Genomic DNA, 23301 nt, shown 5'->3' on the forward strand with positions numbered 1-23301 from the left:
TTAACCCGACCAAAAAGTGAACCAACTTGTACAATTGACTATGTGTGAAGGACACGTTATGCATTTGTTAAATCTAACCTAATTTTTAAAGGTAGGGACTAACTTTAATGAAAACTTAAGAACCAAATGTGTTTTTTAACCTATTAAAAATTTTGTGTAAAATTGGCGACTACATGTGCCATATTTTTTAGTGCAGTGATGGGAATTGCTTCGATTATTCTGTCGAGATGGCTTCTATGATGTCCGGCAATCCAAAGGCCATGAAAGTACTGGAGGAAGACGAGAGGAAAGAAAGGAAAAAAAAAACCAAAGAAGAAGAAAATGCCAACTCATAGTTTAATTACCGAAAAATGATAAAATGTTAATATAATTTGTCAATCTTAATTGATAATTAAAGTGTGTTAATTAACTGTCAAATTAACTATTGGCACTGTCTTTTTTTTTTTTTTTTCTCAAATTTGAAGGTAAGACAAGCTCAAACCTCAAGTACCTTGCCACAAAAATATATTTGACAATCTTAAAAATGTTTTTAAACGACAAATTATACTTGCACGCGGTCGCGTGCACGACATCAGAAAAATCTTGAGCCCCTAAATTTTATTTTCGCGTACTTTACTCACCGCTATGCCATCGCCAAGCCAAATACCTAGTCTAGACTCTAGACATGCACACGCGTAAAGAATTTCGAAGATAAAGAGCAAAGAAATTACGCCATCGCATCGCACCTCTTTTAAGCTGCAGCTGGATTTCATGACCAGATTGCTTCCGATTACTATAAATTGCGAGCTTGGCGCGAAACGTAGAGAGCTAGAACAGGAAGCATGAATCCGGATGCAGGTCCCTCGGAAAATACACAACGTTGGGCGAGGTTTGTTGCCACATGCTTGATTGGGGGGGCAGTAATCGGGATATCGCTGCTGGGCTTGCATTTGGGGGTTCCTCATCAGCCGTCGATGAGGGTATGGCGGAGGAAAAAGAAGCCCGTTCGCGTATACATGGACGGATGCTTTGACATGATGCACTATGGCCATTGCAACGCCCTCCGTCAGGCTAGAGCCCTTGGCGACCAATTGGTCGTTGGCGTCGTTAGCGATGCTGAAATAACTGCCAACAAAGGTCCTCCTGTTACTCCCCTCAAGGAAAGGTCGTCTTCTTATCCGATTATTCTGTTACTCCTCGCATTCATTCTGCCTTTTTAGCTTTGCTGTGAACGTATGTCTTTGTATTTCTTCGCCATTTTGAGCTTCTGTCTTATGCGACTCGTAGCATTTCGCTTATGTGTTTCGTCCCAACGATGATTAAGTTTCAATGTGTTTCGCACCTTGAACGTAGTCTTCATGTAATTCTGTATTGGGGAAATGAAAGTTGTTACATACTTAATCATATATGTTATAGGATGATCATGGTCAATGCCGTTAAATGGGTTGATGAGGTTATTCCGGACGCGCCCTATGCCATAACTGAAGATTTCATGAGAAAGCTATTTGACGAGTACAAGATAGATTATATCATTCACGGTGATGACCCTTGTGTTCTCCCTGATGGAACTGATGCTTATGCTCTAGCTAAGAAGGCAGGTCGCTACAAGCAGATCAAGCGCACAGAAGGAGTTTCAAGCACGGATATTGTAGGTTGGTATTTGAGTCTGACTACTGTTTAATGCACTTCATAAGAAGGGGAGATCTATATGAAAGCATATTCGTCAGTAGCTGTTGCCACTTTGTTTTCTTACTCCGAATGATTTTGTGGCATTATATTTTTTCTCAGAGAAAGTGAGACCTGTAGAATTGCCTTAGCTTATATTGTTGCATTTTGTTTTTTCAAAAAATGGATTAATAATTAACAATTACAATAGAGAACTCCATTTACTGTATAAATTAGCAAAAGATGAAACAACGTCTTTTGTCTTAACATTTTACTCCAATAACAAGTAGATAATCGACCCAAGATGTCTTAAAAATGGTCATATTTATTCACTTATAAATGTTTGGACGAGAGGTCTACTTGAAATGAAATTCATGACATTATAGGGACTCATTTTTAAAGTAATCATAGAGATTCATAAGCTGGATTAGTTCTCGAAAATCTGGAAAAAGTAATATGCTTTCTTTTTCATTCAAAATTACTTATCTATTAATTATCTGGAAAAAGTAATATGCTTTCTTTTTTAATCCTCACTTCAGTACTAGTTATTATTTGAGTTGTATTACGTTCTGCTTCTTGATTTTCGTATCCTGTTTGATCATATTCTTTTTGGCAATATCATGTACAGGTCGCATGCTTCTCTGTGTAAGAGAGAGATCTATTAGTGACAATCAAAATCATTCTTCATTACAAAGACAGTTCAGTCATGGTCATAGTCAGAAATTTGAAGATGGTGGATCTGGAAGTGGAACTCGTGTCTCCCATTTCTTACCAACTTCTCGTCGAATTGTTCAATTTTCCAATGAGAAGGTTTGTACTTCTCCTCATTGCTAGTTGTTTGAATTGATATGGGCAACTGTTATTGTGTCTCTCCCTGAAATTTCATTTATTTTGTACTTTTTATGGAATTAACATTGGTCTTCAGATCTGATTTTTCTGCCAGTATATAAGATGTAGATTTAATCCTTTGAATATTATTTGTGATTTTTTTCTTTTCTTTTCTTTTCTTTCTTTCATTCTTTCTTTATTTATTTTTTCAATATCTATGGTATTGAACCCACCCCAATATTCCACGAGATTTCATGTACCCTAATACTAGTTTAGTGAGACATCAACAGTTATAATTTATTGAACTTTGTATCTTGAGGCTTACACCTATGACTTTGGTAACTTCTCTCCATTTCAAGCTCTTACTACTAGGGTTGTCCCCACAAATGATGATTTTGGTTTATGGTGTACTACGGTGGTACAAATGATGAAATCATAGCTCGAAAGTCAGCTAGTTCGAGGGAGTGATCCTTTTTTTTATTTTTTATTTTTTGAGAGCACTCTTTGATTTATTTCTTTATTGGTTCCTTTCTTGCAATTTGTGTATGGATGGTTTTATCAATCTTTTCAGATAGCATAGATTATACCATTAAAGTTAGCCCATATTTTTCTATTTCTATCTTGATGATGTTACATGAATTTTTTGGAGTTAAAGGCGGGAAAGTTTATAATGTGGACCTAGGACTAAGTAGTTATCAGAGATAGGTAGGTCCTCTGTTATAGTTTGTTAGTAGTTGTGGGGTTAGCAAACGAATGTGAAGGTTGTTAGTTAGAGAATGTGTAGATTGTGTAACAGCATGATTTACGTATGTAGAAGTAGAGGTGGAAGCTAGAGAATATTTTCTAGCCATTTTGGAGGGCCATAGGCTTCTGGAATGTCTGTGAGCCTTATATATATATATATATATATATATTTTATTATTATTTTTTTGAAACTACCATTATATGATTTTCTTTTCATAATTCAATAAGTTGGTATTAGTGCTCTATCTTAGTTATGCTCGAAAAAAATAAGATGGACTATAGAATTGAAAAAATGGAATTGAGACTTGGTACATTGACCGTTAAAGATGAATAAATCATCACTCAACCCAAAAACTTAAGTTGATGGGTTGGGTAAATTTAATTCATATATTGGGTATCTAACACTCCCCCTCACTTGTGGGCTTGGGTAATTAGACCCAACAAGTGGAAATCATAATAAATTAGGAGGAAACAATAATGTAGGGGTTCGAACACAGAACCTTCCACTTTGATACCATGCTAAGGATGAATAAACCACCACTCAACTCAAAAGTCCAAAAGTTTAAGCCGATGGGTTGGGTAAACTTAATTCATATATTGGATATCTAACATTGACAATAAAGGCGAAGAAGATTTCAACTTCAAAATAAAACATAACAATTTTAATGGAGGGAACAACTAACAAACCAATCGCTGTAGAGGGAAGAGGACTCACGGAGGACTTGAACAAATCCCTGGGTTATAGAGAATGGATAAAAGGGGAAAGAGGAAGTATTAGTTTGACTAAGGATTAGAAAAAACTTTCAACAAAAATGCTGGTACATTCTCTCTTATTGAAACCTAGTTTCTTATTTAAAGAAAAGATAGTAGAGAGTAATTTCAAAACAACTAAGATTGAATGTACCAAGAAGAATTTCTTTTTTTTTTTGGGTGGGGGGGTGGGGTAGTTTGTTCTCCTTTTTTGTGATTAATACATCTTTTGTCTCTTATCCAAAAAAACAAAAAGAATGTACCAAGAAGAAGAAATAAATACAATCAAATCCTGAATCTAGTTCAAGTTCCATACTCCATCATTTTCCATTGAGAATCCTTTATTCCTTTCTATCCAGAACACCTTAAGAAAAGTACAAAAATCAACCAACCATAAGCTCTAATTACAAAATATCACTCAATAATTACAAAATTATACTTTTAACTAATTTAAGCTAAAGTAAAACAGTAAATAGAATGGATTAAATTAATTAACAGCCTAAGAACTAAATTGCTTAACAACACTCTCCTCTGGCAGCTTGTTTCCTTCATCTTTTTTCCATTTCTCTACACACATGCTTCTGTCAAAGAAGTTTGGAAGGCAGCTGCTGGTTTTTGGGATTTGGGGCTTTGAAGAAACCTAAAGGATGTGGAAATTGTGGAATGGGCAGATCTTTAAAATTCTTCTCTCACCCGTACACCTTGGCACAATTGAAGACATTTGGATATGAAACCGGACAGCAAATGACTTTTCTCCACCAAATCTCTTGTTCTGGACATGGGAACAAAGCCGACTAACGATACTTCTCTTCTTGCTAAGTCCATTTGGGAAGACAATTACTAAACAATATGAAATTCTTTCTTTGCGAGCTATCTAACCGTGAAATTAACACCCATGATTTGCTGCAGCGTTGGATGCATTGTTTGTCCATCTCCTCTCATTGGTGTGTCATTTGCTATCGAGATGGAGAGTCACAAAGCCACATCTTTTATACTTGCACTTATGCATCATGAATTTGAATATTTTGCTTGCCTCCTTCGATTGGACAGCCGCCCTTCCACTTGACCCAAAGAGTCTTCTATCCTTCACTCTTTTGGGTCATCCATTTGAGAACGAGAAGAAGATTATTTGGATGAATATGGTTAAGGCTTTCTTTCCGGTCATTTAGATGGAAAGGAACCAGAGTTTTTTTGTGGAAAAGAAGAATACTTCTGATTGAATTTTTGGAGATATTACTTATGCTACACTTTTGAGTAATTGGAGAAGTTTCATGTAATTCCTTTGCTTTGGGGCTTTCTCTTCTCCCTTATTTTGTAAATTTCATACATCAATGATTCTTTTTTTTTTGGATAAGAAATATTTATAATAACAAACCAAAAGCAAAGGCGAAATAACCTAAGGGCCGGGGGATTAGAGAGCCCCCACACTCCCCCCCCCCCCACAAAAACTAATACATCAGCGCTTTCCAATCCTGTAGAATTAAGGATAAACTGTAATTACAAAACGAATCCTTGTGTTTAAGGCACCAAAGAGATGTTGTAAGATGTACACCATCTATGAGCCTATCAAAATTAGAGACATTTCCTTCAAAAACTCTATTGTTCCTCTCTCCACAACATTGAAAAAAACGCTTTAACAGCACATGTCCATAACGTCTTAGCTTTACCCTTTAAAAGCCACCCGAACAACACTATCCTACATCCATAAGTTGACCAATTAGTCAGGTCACCTTTTAAGCCTATTTAAAAGATTCCCTTGTGTTGAATCATCTCGAGAGTTGGTTAAATTTCAGACTTCACCTTTTTCGAATTGTCCAACAAGTTTGGTATTGGAGCAGATGGCTACTGGCAAGAATCCCTTGACGGAGGATTGCAAGAAAGGAGATTAAGAGCTTAGCGTTCATCGTTGCAAATATATCAATAATAAGATATGGTTGCAAGTAACAGTGGAGTACGTTGTTGGAGGATAATCATGACAATATACTATAGATTTTAGTTTTTATGATGAACCAAACTTTCATTAGGACAAATAGACCATTGATTTTTATGTTGAGCTTCCAGGTCGCTTGGAATATATATTTTTTTCAAATTTTGATGTTTTTTAATATCCAAGTTCTTAAAACTCGGGTTGAGTTTTTCTTTGTGTAAGCTAAACTATTTATAGTGCCAATATAATCAATTATTGTACCTTTCTTTGCTAAGATTGCTTAGTGTTGTGATCGTCTTATTATCAATTACTTGTATTTATAATAGGAGTTTGTTGCTATTTTCTTATAATCAGTTCCTTGTATTTAAAACAGGCTGGTTTATGTAGATGGCAAACAAGTAATGTGCAACAATAATAATTCATGGTATGCAAAAATCTGATAGGCCTCAGATGGTCTATCTCCAATGTATCCAATATTTTCCTCAAAACCAGACACAAAACAACAGATAGCTTAGCACTTGAAGAGGCCAAGAACTCCCCCTTCTCAAGGAACCCTAAAGCCAAAATGCCAAAACGAAAAGCAAAATGTTCAATGCCCAAAAAAGATCCTAAAACTCCAAAGATATACCCTTCCCTCACAACCTACTGTTGTGGTCACCTATTGCAAAATTGGGCCCCACACTACTGCACTCCAAGTCACCAAGGCTAACTAACTTCTGCATTGCTTTTCTTCCTTCTGCTATAAACATCCTGTGGGACAGGTGGTTCCTTGTTCTTATCAAAATCTAATTTTTGCCCCTGAACTTGGTAACCCTGAACTTTTTAGTAAATCAAATTAAACCTTAGACTTGTATAACTGTTGTAATCTTTAGTTTCTGTTAAGCTTTTGATCGAACAGACATTAAAGGAAAAAACTCTTACTTGTGTTCAATGAATTTTTGTTGAAATTTGTAAGTTTGGTGGTTGATCTTGTGCATTGATTGTTTGGGCTAAACTTTGTGTATCGTTTTGTTATAGTTTGCTAGTGAGTTCGGGAGATTTTGAAGTTAATTTTTGTTAAAATTAGCCGTGAATATAACATAAATTAAACAAAAGGTAAACATTGCAACACTTGCTTGCCAAGTTTAGGGGTAAAAATTGATTTTTTTCCTTCATATGAATACAATTTCATTTATTATCACAAAAAAAATGTCAGATTGTTAAGAGATCAGTCCTTGCTACTTAGGTAAGTTTTGGTTTCTACACTGAATATATGGACCTCGTTGATTTTGATTTGTCTGGACTCTTTCATATTACTTCGCCTTTGCCATGTCCAGTCATGAGAGGAATCCTTTGTTTATTTGTTTCATTTAGGCCCCCCCCCCCCCCCCCCCCCCCCCCCCCCCCCCCCCCCCTGCCACTCCATATTATATAATCTCTCATCAAAAGGACAAAGCTTGTGGCTGCAGGGGCCAGGACCAGATGCTCGCATTATTTATATAGACGGTGCATTTGATCTTTTCCATGCTGGACATGTGGAGGTAAATAGTGATTCATTTTTTGAAGGTTCATGGATATTTATTCAAAGTTAATTTGCTTTTATCGCTTGGATTCTACCCTTCCTTATTTGACACTAGCACCACTGGAGCACAACATAATTTTTCATTCTACCTTTCCTTATCAATGAAAGATTGTTGGTTCTTGGTTGGGTAGGGTTGTTTTTTTTCCCCTACTAATGGAAGTTTTTTTTCCGACTTTCATTGTTTCATTTTATTAATAATTTTTTTTGTTTCCTTGTCAAAAAAAAATTCTTCCCCTCGTTAGGACAGGGTTTAAAAACATTTTGCCTGTCATGGTGTTTAATCACAAAGAGGAAATAATCTGGTACTATACTTGTGCACCTCCTCCAACTCATCCACCAATCCCCCAAACAAAAAAAAAGAAAAAAGAAAAGGATAAAAATAGAAACCCAAAAAAATTAAACCAAATCTTTCCTTTAAAGGTCAGTTCTTGCTTGTAGTCTTGCTCCTTTTACTTTGACAAATGGAAATAGAACCTTTCATAATTAACGAAAAGATACCAGAGAGGCTAGAAAAACTCCCGTTTAAACCCAAGTGACCCAAAAAATTACAATAAAGCTCAAGAACCAACCAAAAATAAAAGGCCACTGAAAAAGGAAAAAAAAACCATAAAGATTTTCGCCTTGAAAGTGGACATCCAAGAAACCGGTAAAAAATCACCAGGGAACTTGACCAAGGAAACCCCAAAGAGTAGAAAACTTGACAACCCTTCAAGGATGCATATGGTGGAAAGAACCAAGGAGAACCTTAGTCTAAAATCATAAAAAACACTGCTAAAAAAGACAGATGCTTGGATTCTTATGCTTGGGAAGCTTAACACAGCTGATCTTCTTAAAAAAAAAAAAAGCTTCCTTCAGCCGCTTTGCTGCCTTCTATTTGCGTTCTTTGTAGAGCAAGTGGGGAAGACTTACATCACTTATTTTTTCATTGCTGTTTTGCCAATTCCATGTTGATTGGGTTCTCGAAATTCAATTGCTTTGTGGGACTCCTTACTCATCTTCTTTGGCCCAGCTATTATGGATCAATGCTGTCAAAGGTTTTCTTTCAGAAATGTGGTATGAAAGGAATATGAGAATCTTTGACGAAAGTATTGTTCCTGGTTTGATTGCCTCATTTCAGCTAAGCTTAAGGCCTCTCACTGGGTTTCTCTTGCTGATTCTTTTTCTCACTATTCCCCTAATCTTATCTTCAATAATATTGGGGTGTGTCTTTTTTTATAATAAACAAAGAGATTTCATCCAAAAAGAAGAGGAGCCCAAAAAAAAAGGCAAGAAATACAGCCTAGAGGCAGAGGGTCGAGAGGACCCTTTCCAAAGAGACTAAGCAATCAAGGAATTCCAACTCTGAAGAGCCAAAAGAAAACCATAGTTACCAAAAACCTTCTTGTGGATCGAGGCTCACCAAGAAGCCGTATGCTTTATATTCACACAAAAAGAGTCAAGAGAACCCTCTTTCTCATCAAAAAGTCTGTAATTCCATTCCTTCCAAAGCAGCCATAGAAGGGCTCGAGCACCACAATTCCAGAGAATATATGATTTTCCTTTTAGCAAAGAACCACCAAAGCCTTCAACGATAAAATCATCTATTTTCTTTGGGAGATAGAGAGCCAAGTCTAGGTGAGAAGCCAAGTAGTTCCAAGCTGTAGTTGCAAAGGTACGATGAAGGAAGAGATGATCCACCGTTTCTGCACTCCTAACGCACATGCCACAAACATAAGGTGAGAGAGTCCACTGAGGTAATTTCCTTTGGACTTTTTCAGCTGTGTTTATACCCCTATAAAAGAGAGTCCAAAGGAACACCTTTACCTTCTTTGGTACCTTGAAGTTCCAGATGAGAGATGCAGCGGCTGCATTTAACTTGGGAGAGGGGGAGGTAATTGCCATGAAGGCCGATTTCATTGAAAAAACACCCTTACTGTCTGCGTTCCAGCATAAGGAGTCGTTGCCTTGGCCAATAACCACTCCTTCAAGTTTTTTGGTAAACATCGCCCACCTATCAAGCTCTCTATCAAAAAGGTTCCTTCTCATGCCTATGTCCCATGTCATGGCCTCTGTATTCCAGCAATCTGCAATAGAAAAGTCCTTCTTGGTAGAGATAGCATATAAATCCGTGAAAGAGACCGATAATGGAGAAGAGCCTATCCATGTATCTTCCTAAAATCTAACTGAAGCCCCCGAAACCACTTTGAAATAGATGAATCTGCCAAAATCTGGTGTTGTTCTTTGTATGTCGATCCATGGTCTGCCTATGGAGGAATTCTTTGAGGGCTTGGACCACCAACCAAAAGGCTCTTCTCCATAAATGACAGTAATTACCCTCCTCCAAAAACTGGTTTTTTAATTTGCAAAACGACACAGCCATTTCATTAAGAGGGCTGTATTTTTGTGAGCTAGTGAACCTACTCCCATCCCTCCCTGTTGAGAAGGCAAAGCTGTCCAAGTCCAGTTCACAAGATTCCCGATCGGCCTAACTTTTAGAGGAATAAAATATTCTTACTCATTTACAAACATTACAAAGATTTATTTATTTATTTTTTATCAGAAACTTAACTTTCATTATCTAAAGAGGGATGTACAAGAGAAGTGGGAGATGAGATATCCCCACAAGCCAAAGAAAGTTTAAAAAACCTCCCAATTGGCAAAATTCTAAGTTACAGTTACAAAAAAGGTTAGATACGAAGCCCACGAAGAAGCAAAAATTTTGATTAGATCCCACTAAATAGGTGGCTCCATCCCTTTGTCAGCTAGGGTTTCTCAGGACATTTTTGCTCTAATACCATCTTTTAACTTTGAGAATATGTTCAACCTAAGTTTTCTTATATAGAAGAGAGGTCCATTATAATATAAGGAAAAAATAAATACAATAAATAATAAATATTGACAACTAACGTTTACATACAACTCCTTTGTAAATATTAGAGATTCCACAATTACAACATGAATTCACATTTCTGATCCTAATGTTGTGTTGCATAGATTTTGAAGCATGCCCGAAGTATGGGAGACTTTCTTCTGGTTGGAATACATACTGATCTGACTGTCAGGTGACGTCTCTCGCATGAATTTTATATTGGTCTGTAATTTGGTCTTTCACTATATCATATTCGCAAATAATATGAAGTAAAAAAGGAGTGGTAATACTGCTGTATTAAATCATTCTCCTCCAATGTCTGCAGATCATTCACATGTTAAAGGTGTGAATTTATTTATTTATATATATATTTTAATTTAAAATTTAAAATTATTATTTTTTCTTTTTAAATTTTTTGGTTAAAAATCTGGACTGCAACTGCAAGCTAGTCTGATTGCGTGTTCATTACCAGTTTGGTTGACTAGTTGTCAGCTTCAAATTATACGAACATTGCTTCTTTCTATCATTGTGTTATGAGCGTTTTCAAATCATGTGTTCTTCTCATCTCTAATATGGTTGCCGTCTTGAGCAACTTCATCAATTTTCAGGTTTCAATGCCATAATTGATTATTGGTAACTTTTCAATTATCAGTGAAAAGTTTGTTAAAACATATTGCTATAATAGATTATCTGTGCATGCATTATTTTATCTCTATTTTTTTGCAGCTCTCTCTAAGTGCTATATGTGATGAAAAGATATCAAAACATGTAGGTTGATTATTTGTGCATGCATATTTGTTATCTAGATTTTTTGCAGCTCTCTCGAGTGTTGTGTGTGAAGAAAACAAGATCAGAACATGTGTGCACTACACAGTATTGCAAATACGTTCTCTTTCTCTTTCTCTCTCTCTCCAGTCTCCACTTAATGAGGGTTGAGAGCCTTACTATCCATTAAAGCTGCAACTGTCTGTAATATCTAAATTATCACCATGAGCTTACTAAGTTGTATCTGGCAAGTGAACCTTGATAAGTTTAAATATTCTATATAACCAATACAAAGTAAAATATTTTGTTTTCTTGAGATACGTTTTTTTATTTTGAAAGATGGATGAGTTTTTCCTTTGTGGTTGCATTACAGTGCCAACAGAGGAGCTCATCGACCAATAATGAATCTCCACGAGAGAAGCTTGAGTGTTTTGGCATGTCGTTATGTGGACGAGGTGATAATAGGTGCACCTTGGGAAGTGTCTAAAGACATGGTTAGCTTAGTTCTTGTGTTTGCCGCCTCACTTCACCTTTAACACAGTTTGATTCTTGTTTCTAGCTTAAGTATATGGGTGTTTTAATATTCAAAGAAACGAAAGAAAGTGGTGGTTGCAATAGTTGGATCAAACATGCTTGTAATGATATAATCATTGCTAGGAAATTAATGTCAGAGATGTCTGTAGCCTAAGTATTGAACAGCTGTCTTTCATAATTGGTTGAAATTTAAATGTTGGAGTCTTAAACTCTCACGTCAGCTTGATCTTATCTGTACTTTCCCTGCAGATTACAACTTTTAACATCTCATTGGTAGTCCATGGAAGTATTGCCGAAATTAATGATTTTCAGAAGGTATTAATTGTAATTTTGCAAGAACAATGGATTCCTATGTACATCGTGTTTTTTATTTTTCACTATTGGGTGGATGTCGAATAACTATTAAAGGCTTAACATTGTATTTTACAGAGGGAATGCAATCCATATGCTGTCCCTATTAGTATGGGCATCTTCAAAATTCTAGACAGTCCGCTAGACATCACAACAACCACTATTATTAGGAGGATTGTATCCAATCATGAGGCATACCAGGTTCCCCGCTCTAACCTATCTAATATTTGCTGGTATTTGATAACTTGCAACGTTTTTGTTGTATGAATCTGGTTTCGTTAACTGCAAATGGTTATAAGACAAAAATGAAAAAGGGTTAGTGCATTGACCTGCCTTATGAAAATGGAATGGAGAGATCATTGCTTGGTCTCCAATCTGATGGCGGAGAACCTTATGCTACAAAATATAATTTGTAGAATAAGAAAATGCAGAAAGATACCCCAAATAGTTACAGGACCTCCAATCTTGAGTAAAACTCAAGCCTAAACAACTTACCGTTGCATGCTTTGAAGTAATTCGGGTGAGAAAACCTATACGGGAAAGGAAATGGATCCTTAGAAGATACCTAAGTAGGAGAAATAATGGTATAGATAGAGAGATATTCATTCTCTCCCTTACTCCTGTTGGGAGATGATGAAGAAAAGGGAGGGTTTTCAAAGAAGGTAACTTAACTTGGTACAAGATACTATTGAGAGTAGAATTTTTTTTCACCCGTTTCCTTTGTTAACATAAGACCAACCTCTATTTTAGGTAAAATTTTGCAAGTTGAGCACTCCATGTCAAAAATCAAGCACCTTTTTTTTCAAACTTTTTATTGATGAATGAAAAGGAAAGTTGTCCAAGATGCAAACTCCGTAGTAAATGACGAGCTCAATAAGGAGCAATACAATCTGATTGATTGAAAATAAAGAACATCAGAAACCAAAAACCACTAATGAAGAGGCCCAAGAACAACCGAGACGAACGCCAATCTTCCTTAGAGCATCCTGAAAGTGAATCTTGAGGAGTAGCCGCAGTGACAAAATTCAAGAGAAACCAGACCCGTTCAACCACACAAGACCTTTAAGATTTCCATATAACCCTCAAAAACAAGAGGCCTAATCAGAAATTCTCCTTGAAAAGTAAAACCAAACCCCAGGCACTTGGAAGATGAGGAGCCACTTTCGAATGCTGCTTTCCAATAGGGGAATTAAAGACCCTGAAAATTATGCCTTTTTATTCTGCCATTTTTTTTTTGGATAAGAAACAAAGAGATTGTATTCAAAAGGAGCTCAAAACAAAGGCAGATCAACATCCTAGAGGCGGAGGGTTGAGGGAACCCTCCCCAAGGGAGCCATTTTAATTTCTGTTTTCCAAGGGGAATTAAAGACCCCTTCTGCCTTTTTCAATTCTGCCTTCTTCAATGCCTTTTTCCTTTTTCTATGCCATTAAAGCTTAACTGCAACCCAAAAGGACTCTTCAAATCAAGTGTTACTAAATATTTTTGACTGATTAGGTATATATTACACGAGGTAGGAGTTGGATAACCCAAATGACAACATGCTTCAGATGGTAATGCCACTCCAGAATATGTTGTCTTTGATACCTGATGGTTAAAAATGTCAAGTCTTCCAAATTCACATCCTTTATCAACTAATCTATTTTGTCACAAGTTCTTGAAACAAGCAATAACTAAGAAAAAAAGTAGTCACAGCAATTATAAATAGGGGTGGTGGGTTTATCAACAAAGATTAAATTAGAAGAGAATATGATAAATTTAGAACAAAAGTTAAAGAAAATGAAGTGAGACTGACCATCATATCAAACCCATCAAGCCAAGTTCAGAGGCGTTGGTCCATCTATGAAGTAATATTTATGGATTGTTAAATAGTGAAAAATAAAGTAGGATTACTTCTAATATGATTTGTAACATCATAAAATAAGACATTTTTTGGAGGAGATGAAATAAGACATTTTTTCATCTTACCTAATTCAGATCTGGCCATGACAGGGGTAGATGATTCTTCCAATTGTTCTTGATACTATAAAAATTTAACAAATTCAGTTGTAGAAATTACAATAGACTTCTAAAAATGTCGTGAGACGATGAGTTAGGAGAATAAGTCTTTTGACCCTTAATTAACAATTTCCTACAATCCCGCTTCATATGACTTAACTTGTGACATTAATAGTAAATTATTTCTTCTGGATCTTGCTTTACCTGAAGTATTTGTCCTCATTTTTAACTACCTTTATAATCATTACTTTTACTAACAAGTATACTGTTAGATTGAACTAGTACAGAAGTTGCAAGTTCTCTGTACAAAGTACCTACTATCTTTAGATATCTTGAACAAAGACCTACTAGAAAACTCATTATTGTCATCTGATCCCATTGAGTCCCATTGAGTTAGTTGAACTTGACTGAAGGCAGCTCAGACTTCTTAAAGTAAGTATTAATATTCATGAGATTCTATCTCAAAACCAATTGGCAATGAGAGGAGTAGTCTATGTCTATTATAAACCTATGTAAGGTCCTTTCTTTTAGCAATGTGAGATCCTTAACATGCCCCCCTCAAGATCGTGGCTCTTTTGGCTCATGGATCTTGGGGCTCGTTTGAGCATTTTGGACTCTGATACCAACTTGATTTTGATGGAATAAAGTATTTGTATTCCAATATATTAAAAGTAAGAAATACATAGCCTTCTTATATAGGAGAAAGCTCAATACATAAAAATAAGGTAAATAAGAATAGAATAATTACAATTAATTACAACTAATTACAACTAATATTCACAAATAAACCAAAAGTAAGACACTATGAACTTTTCGCCCTTTTCTACTAGATAAAGGGATTTGCACGCATGATACATCTTGTTTACTTGTCTCTTTCTCTTTCCAGAGTATATAAGTTCCAAATTTTGAGTAATTATTTCACCAATTTATAACTAGTAGTAGTTTGAACTATTCAGCTTGCGTTTCATGATTTTTGATTTCCATGTCAAAAGGGAAATTAGGAGCTCAAAATCTAAAACAATTAAACCCAAAACAGCACTGAATAGAAAACGGATGAATTTAGGTTATATCATGAGCAATTTAAATAACCAGGTTCAATGGTTGGTAACGGAAGACCATTAAGGGAGGAAAATTCTCAACGTGAAGCTCAAAACTGGGGAGAAAACTTGCTCTAAGCAACTTGAAAGGAGGGACAAGGGATGAAGATGGAATATGTAAAATGAAGTAATGGCTGTATGGAATAAGGAAATATGTAAGTGAATTTGCAGTTGGGTTTGAGGTATCTGTCTCACAAGTATTTGGTCGTTTCTCCAGTCGACTTGCTGCACCCACTACTACCTAAACCCTAGCTTCTTTTGGATGATCTGACTATATCCTTGCCATTGGACTTTAGTAAAGCCTTCAATCTACTAACTCAGTTGTTTCCTACAGTTCACCCTGAAGACAAGGTGGAGATTTGGGTGGCCTACTGATGATATACACGTTGAACTATCCACTGATTTCACCTACGCTAGGAGGAAAGTGTGAATTTAGGAAGTAGACGTTGTTAGGTGGAGTAGTCATTTTCGACAAATGGTTGGGCTTGGTGGTGGAATGAAAGGTGTGACGTGGAGGAGGTGGGCTGTAGTTAGACTAAGCTAGATAAGTACTCTAGTGCAAAATCTTCAGAGCTGGCGGATAATTGGAAGTTTATGAACTCTTCATTAAGTTCAATATCAAAATTAGTGCTGCCTTTTGCCGTCTGAAGTTTGTTCTAATTATTCATAATTATCCTTAGATTGATGTTTCATTGTGTTTGCTTTCTTGATATGCTTATTGTCTTTCTATTCTGAGTTCTAAAGACGAGCAAATTTCATGCAGAAGCGCAATGAGAAGAAGGCAAATAGCGAAAGAAGATACTATGAAGATAAGACTTATATTTTGGCTGATTGATAATGTCAAATGTCCTGGTGAGTGAAGTTTTGCACGGAAAAGAGGTGTATCTTGGGCATCTTGCTTACTGTTTTTGATCACTAATTAACAATAAGGATAGATAAAAGGAACATCAAATGTTGGACAATTTCGAAGGTAGCTATATTTTATGACTTGAATATAAAGTTTACATTTTTAGTTAACAAATGTATTTTTTTTCCAATAAAGAAACGAGGTTTTATCTCCATCGTGTTATAATAAAATGTTTTCTTTTATCTCTTACCATATCTTTTAATGTTGTTTGCTCGATTTTTTTTATTACATTAAATAAAAAAGTATAAACAATTTTTGTTTAAAAATTAATAAGTACATACCACACAATTTTAAAGTAATTAAAATTGTAGGGTAACATAAGTAAAGTGTATTTGAGCGTAAAACAGGTATATACTAAAAAAATGAGGATAAACCAGTATAAATTTTAAACAATAATCATATAGTTCAAAAAGTCGAGCGATATGTCGACGTGTTGGCATGCTCGACATCGACATGTCGTTTTTTTAGGATTATTTTATTTTCGTTCTGATTGTAATCTTAGTTTGTTTAATGTAATATTCGCATTTTAATACTATATAACTAATAAGATTCATAATTTGCTTTATGGATAATTTCTAATTCAATCTAGCCTTTAATTACAAAGTCAGCAATATATGTGAAATATTAACATATATGAAGATTTAAATAATCTTAGAAATTTTAAAAAATAAAATATTATTATATACAAATAATGATGATACATGAAATAGAATACATAACTTAATTAATACCAAAAAGATGATATCGGAGGATCTAGTGCACTATTTTGATAACTTTGATATAAATTACAATAGTTTTCTTAGGTCAACTTTTTTTTAAGGTAGTTGTTCAAATGAGTAATACGAGTGAATTAGAGTGTGTTTGGAAATTGTGATGATTGATTTGAAAATGTGTAAATTCAATTTTGAAAAGAAAAGTTGGTAAAAAGTAAAAAAGAAAAAAAAAAGAGAGAGAATAATTTGGGTGAATTAGAGATGTGTTTGGAAGTTGTTTAGATTTGATTGGAAAGTTGGATTGATGATTAATTTGAAAATGTGTTTGAAAAAGGTGTAAATTCAAATTTGAAAAGAGAAGTAGGGAAAAAATAAAAAGGTACGAGTTAATTAGAATTTAGAAATGCGTTTGGAAATCAAGTGGGTAATTATCTCATTTTCAAATGAGTCCTATTATGAAATACTCTAAAAATCAAAAGTTTACAATTAAAGTTTACATTACCTATTTAAATAATTTTCATCATTCTTTAAAGAAAAAAATCTTTCTCGGATATTTCCATCGACGTCGACATTTTCATAAATAAAATGATCATATTCTTACATTTAATGGTTAAAAGTGATCAATTATAGGTTAATTAAGCTACCATTCAAGTTTTATTTGCTAATTCAAAAAAGTTTTATCAATTTCCACAATTTCCATTATTTTCACCGAAATATCCATCGACATCGACATGTCCTTAAAATCGGGACATCGACATTTCCATCGACATCGACATTTTGAACGCTCACAATAATTAAATAGTAGTGTTAAACACTATAAATTTTATTTTATTATTATTATTTTTTTTAGAAAGGAAAGAAACTTTTATTAAGAAGGAATATGATCGTGATTCGCTACAAGGACCAGCCAATTAGGAATACATGAAATCCAATATACACTCTCCTCTAGTTCCAAAGCGGCTAGATAGTGAGCACAAAAATTACCATCTTCACTTTATTAAATGAGATGACGCCACATGCATCCTGAAGATATAATATTTCTTTGATAACCAACGTTATTTCAGTAAGATCATCATCTCCTCTTTGCAACAACTTAGCTACCTCTAACTAGTCAGTTTTCACCTGTATAGGATAAGAAACCATAAGCTGCAAATTCTGCAATCCTTCCTAACGGCCATTGCTTCCAACATCTTCACACTCGTACAGTTGTGGACGAAATGGGTGCCTGCAAGGATAATGACACCTTCCCAGTTATGCAAAACCCACCTAAGTCTCCTTGCTTGCTAGTTCTTCGACTAGGCTGCATCGGTATTCAATGTCCATGTATAAGGAGGAGGAGGGATCTAGGTAGTTCTTGCCATAGAGACTCCGCAATTGTGGTGTTGTATCTATGGTGGTGATTTGACGATCCGATCTTGTATTGTTTTCTGTAATGACTTTCCTGGCATTGTTAATAAGAGTTTGCGGATTAGGACTCTCCCTTTTGAACATCACGTTGTTCCTATATGTCCAAATTACCCATGAACCAATCATCAACATCTCCACCTCCTCCGTGGTCGCATTGTCTAGCATCCAATCCCAGTAGTTCTAAATTTTCCAGCATCGCCTGTCAAGAGAATAGAGAACCACATAAGAACTTAGGAGATTTTTCCAAAACGATTTTGATACCTTACAGTCCCAAAACAATTGGGTCGTAGATTCTTCGTTCTTCCTGCAAAACACACTACACAAATCAGTATAAATTCCTTTTTTACAAAGGTTTATTTTAAGAGGAATTATGTCTTTCACCATCTTCCAGCATGCAATCTTTATCTTGAGCACCATATTAGCATTTCAAAGCCACTTCCACCGATTAGTCTGTACATCTGCATTGGAAGAAGAAGGGCCTCTAAATTATTTTGTACGTTCATTCCCAAATGATAAGTACTTTTGACAAAGAATATGTCCTTCCTGTCAAACCCCCAAATGATTTCGTCGTCCACGTCACTCCTAGGAAGATGAATTTGGAGTATTTGCTCTGCCTCAATGGGAATAAAGTGATCTCTTATTTTCTCCACATCCCAAGTTCTCCTCTTAACTTGCAACCAAGCAACATGAAAATCTCGAATATTACTCGGTGTGTATATGAGCTTGAAGTTGCCGTCTCTAAGAATCCAGGGATCTGAGCCTATAGTGATACTGTGCCCATTGTCGACTTGCTAACGTTAACCCTTCTCAAAAAGTTCTCGCCCCCAAAAGATGTTCCTCCAAAGTATAGGAAGGCTTGTTACCCAACTTGACCTTCATTGTTCATTTAGGACTTGTTTGATATTGATTTTTGTTTTTCACTTTTTTGGTTTTCTGTTTTTTGTTTTTAAAAAATAAATCATATATGTTTGATAAATATTTTTGTTTTTTATTTCTAAAAAATAAAAAATCAAATATGTTAGAAAGTTAAAAGAGATATATTAAAGTGAGAAAAATCTATGTAAAGTACATATGACAACGATGAAGGTGACAGTCGGGATGTGCTTTCCCATCCTCGTCTTCACTGGAATTGTCTTTGTCTCCACTATGTTCTTTGATTTTTGAAATTGAGGTCCAAAACTATTAGAAATAAGTTTTTGTCGACGCAGAAAAACGTAGGCAAAGGTTTAAAAATAGTCGGGCAAAAGTTTTTTTGGAATGAATTGGCATAGGGTCGTCAGAAGAACAATGCTGACGAAAAAAAATTGCTTCTCCGGACGCATTATTAAAAGCTTAAGGAAAAACTACTTCTCCCGAAGCATGAATAAAACGTGGGGAAAAATACATCTCCTGATACATTATTAAATGCGCTGGGAAAAACTACTCCCGAAGTATTATTACAATATTCAACCCCGTTCATTATTTCTCATGCTTTTTATAAATGTGTCGTGAGACGTAGTTTCTTTCAATATTTTTCTTTTTCTGGTAAAATAATGGCAGGATAGACAAAAAATTCTTGTAATTAAGGGTTAGGAATTCTCATCAAGGGACGATGATCTTCACTGGAAAGAATTACCGGATTATAAATTAATTTTAATTATTCTAAGCATTTAAAAAATACAAGAGTAATAAATATATATAACTTATATCGTAAAATTTTTACTACTATAAATAATTACTTTTTAAAAATATTTAATTTACGAAAATAGTTAATAAAAAATATATTAATTACTTAAAAAATGGAATGGGGACAGGATTGAAACATGATGAAAAATCTATTCACGATTCTTGGAGCGGGATCATGAGAATTTTTATCATGCCTAATGTAGCAACGTGAAAATAAAAGTTTAGAGAGATAAAAAGAAACATTTAAAGAAAAATTTTAGAGAGAGAAAAGAGAAAAAAAATTTAGTGAGAGGAAAGTTAAAAACAAAGATAGAATATTTTAGAGAGAGTAAATTGAGAGGAGAAGACATGTTAGAGAAAAAAAAATAGAAAGTAGAAAGTTATGATAAGAAAATAATGGAAAATACTTGACTTCTCAACAATGAGGAGAAACCTGAACAAGATTCCTCGAAAAAAATAGACAAAAACATTTCAAAATACATTTATTAGAGAAAACAAATAAATATGATTCTGCGAAAAACTGAAGTCTGAACTGATCAAGGTCAGACACGTGGTATAGCTGAAAAGCCTCGTTAAGGTATGACCTGCACAAGATAGGAAACACTATGACGCTCATGTCATTAAAATGACGATTTTGGTAATATTAGTATATTTGAAAAAGGACATAATTGCAAGGTTCTCCGAATAAATTTTTTTGGCAACAAAATTGTTTGTCATTTATAGGGATGATCGGTAAATGCCAAACGGGAAGGTAAACGAGTGTGTAAAGTGTTACCAAAACCCAAAATTACCAAAAAGGGCGATTTTGGTAATATTGGTAACTTTGGAAAGGGGCATAACTGAAAGGTTCTCTGAATAATTTTTTTTTTTTTGCCATAAATTGGGTTGTCGGTCATTTTTAGAGATGTTAGGCAAACGGAGAGGTAAACGGACGTGTAAAGTGGCACCAAAACTAAAAATTACCAAACGATTTTGGTAATATTGGTAATTTTTGAAAAGAACGTAATTGCAAGGTTCTCTATATAGTTTTTTTGTTTGCCACAAAATGGTTTATTTGCCATTTTTAGGGAAGCTGGGCAAACAAGGATGTAAACGGGTGTGTAAAGTGGCACCAACCCTCAAAATTAACAAAAGGGCGATTCTGGTAATATTGATAACTTTTGAAAAGCGCATAATTGCAAGGTTCTAAGAATAATTTTTTTTTGGCCATAAAATGGTTTTTTGTCATTTTTAGAGATGGTGGCCAAACGGGGAGATGAACGAACTTGTAAAGTGGAACCAAAACCAAAACTTACAAAAGGGCAATATTTAGTAATATTGGTAACTTTGGAAAATGACATAATTGCAAGGTTCTCCGAATATATTTTTTGGCCAAAAAATGGTTTATTTGTTAGTTTTAGGGATGTTAGGCAGACAAGGAGGTAAACAATCGTGTTAAGTAGCACTAAAACTCAAAATTACCAGAAGGGTGATTTTGGTAATATTGAGAACTTTGGAAAATGGCATAATTGCAAGGTTCTTCAAATAATTTTTTTTGGCCAAAAAATGGTTCATTTGTTATTTTTAGAGATGTTGGGCAAACGGGAAGGTAAACGGCCGTGTAAGTGGCACCAAAACCCTAAATTACCAAAATGATGATTTTGGTAATATTGATAACTTTGGAAAGTGGCATAATTGCAAGGTTGTTGAATAATTTATTTATTTATTTTTTGCCAAAAATGGTTTATTTAACATTGTTAGGGATGGTGGTCAAGTAGGGGTAAACGAGCGTGGAAAGTGGTACAAAACCCAAAATTACCAAAAGGGTGATTTTGGTAATATTGGTAACCTTGGAAAGGGAATATTTTCAAGGTTCTCAAAATAATATTTTTTTAATACAAAATCGTTTATTTTAATTTTAAAGATGGGCAAACAGGGAGGTAAACAGACGTGTAAAGTTCCAGCAAAACCCAAAATTACTAAAATGACGATTTTGGTAAAATTGGTAAGTTTGGAAAAGAGAATAACTACAAGGTTCTCCGAATAATTTTGGTTTTTTTATTTTTTATTTTTGCCACAGAAGGATTTATTTGTCATTTTTATGGATTCTAGGCAAACGGGGAGGTAAACAGGCGTGTACAGTGGCACCAAAACAAAAAATAACCAAAAGGGAGATTTTGACAATATTGGTAACTTTGGAAAATGACATAATTGTAAGGTTCTCCGAATAATTTTTGCCACAAAATGGTTTATTTGTCATATTTGAGGATGCTCGACAAACTGAGAAGTAAATGGGCCTGTAAAGTGACATAAAAAACCCTAAATTACCAAAAGAGTGATTTTGGTAATATTGGTAACTTTGGAAAAGAGCATAATTGCAAGGTTCTCGATTAGTATTTTTTTTTGCCAGAAATTGATTTATTTGTCATTTTAAGGAATGGTGGTCAAAGAGAAGGTAAAATGGCGTGTAAAGTGGAACAAAAACCAAAATTACCGAAACGACGATTTTTCTAATATTGATAACTTTGGAACATGGCATATTTTCAAGGGTCCCTTTTTTTTGCCGCAAATGATTTATTTGTAATTTTTTGGGATGCTAGCAAAACAAGGAGGTAAATGGTCCTAGAAAGTGGCACCAAAACTAACAATAATTATCAAAATAGTTTTTTTAGTAATATTGGTAACTTTGGAAAATGATATATTTTCAAGGTTCTCAAAAATAATTTTCTTGGCCTCAAAATGATTTATTTGTCATTTTTAGGGATTATTGCCAAACGAAGAGGTAAACAGGTGTGAAAAGTGGCACCAAAACCCCAAAGTACCAAAAGGGTGATTTAGGAAATATTTGTAACTTTCTAAACGGGCATAATTGCAAGATTTTCCAATTTTTTTGCCATAAAATTGTTTATTTGTCATTTTTAGTGATGCTGGTCAAATGAGGAGGTGAACGACGGTGTAAAGTGGCACCAAAATCGAAAATTACTAAAATAACGATTTTTGTAATATTGGTAACTTTGGAAAAGGGCGTAATTTTATTTGTCATTTTTAGTTGCTGGTCAAATGAGGAGGTGAACGGCCGTGTAAAGTGGCACCAAAACCGAAAATTACTAAAATGATGATTTTTGTAATATTGGTAACTTTGGAAATGGGCGTAATTGCAAGATTCTTCGAATAATTTCTTTTTGCCACAAAATAGTTTATTTGTCATTTTTAGGGATGTTGGGCAAACGGGGAGGTAAACAGGGGTGTAAATTGACACCAAAACCTTAAATTACCAAAAGAGCGATTTTGATTATATTGGTAACTTTGGAAAAGGGAATATTTTCAAAGTTTTCCAAATAATATTTTTTGCCACAAAATGGTTTAATGGACATGTTTAGGGATGCTGACAAACGAGGAGGTAAACGAGTGTGTAAAGTGGCACCAACAGCCAAAATTACGAAAAGAACGATTTCGGAAATATTGATAACTTTCAAAAAGGGCATAATTGCAAGGTTGTCGGAATAAATCTTTTCGCCACAAAATGGTTTATTGTTAATTTTAAGATATGTTGGCCAAATGGGAAGGTAAACTGGCGTGTAAAGT

General features: G+C 34.8%; 1 protein-coding gene across 2 annotated transcripts; it reads left to right on the forward strand.

Moving 5' to 3' along the window:
• The first annotated feature begins 573 nt into the window (after positions 1-573).
• Positions 574-16141, forward strand: PECT1 (phosphorylethanolamine cytidylyltransferase 1). Of its 2 annotated transcripts, none has more exons than XM_022301569.2 (9): positions 574-1144; positions 1396-1631; positions 2273-2454; positions 7342-7413; positions 10428-10495; positions 11441-11522; positions 11851-11916; positions 12031-12153; positions 15809-16141. In XM_022301569.2, the coding sequence occupies exons 1-9, from the start codon at positions 822-824 to the stop codon at positions 15878-15880; spliced, it is 1224 nt and encodes a 407-aa protein (XP_022157261.1). In that variant the 5' UTR covers positions 574-821; the 3' UTR covers positions 15881-16141. The 2 variants fall into 2 exon arrangements, with proteins under 2 accessions (XP_022157261.1, XP_022157260.1); XM_022301568.2 differs by having other exon boundaries at positions 578-1144; positions 11441-11561.
• The last annotated feature ends 7160 nt before the right edge of the window (positions 16142-23301 follow it).

The sequence above is a fragment of the Momordica charantia genome (genome assembly GCF_013281855.1).
Source record: "Momordica charantia cultivar OHB3-1 chromosome 5 unlocalized genomic scaffold, Mcharantia_2.0 BLBB01000005.1, whole genome shotgun sequence".
NCBI classification, from domain to species: domain Eukaryota; kingdom Viridiplantae; phylum Streptophyta; class Magnoliopsida; order Cucurbitales; family Cucurbitaceae; genus Momordica; species Momordica charantia.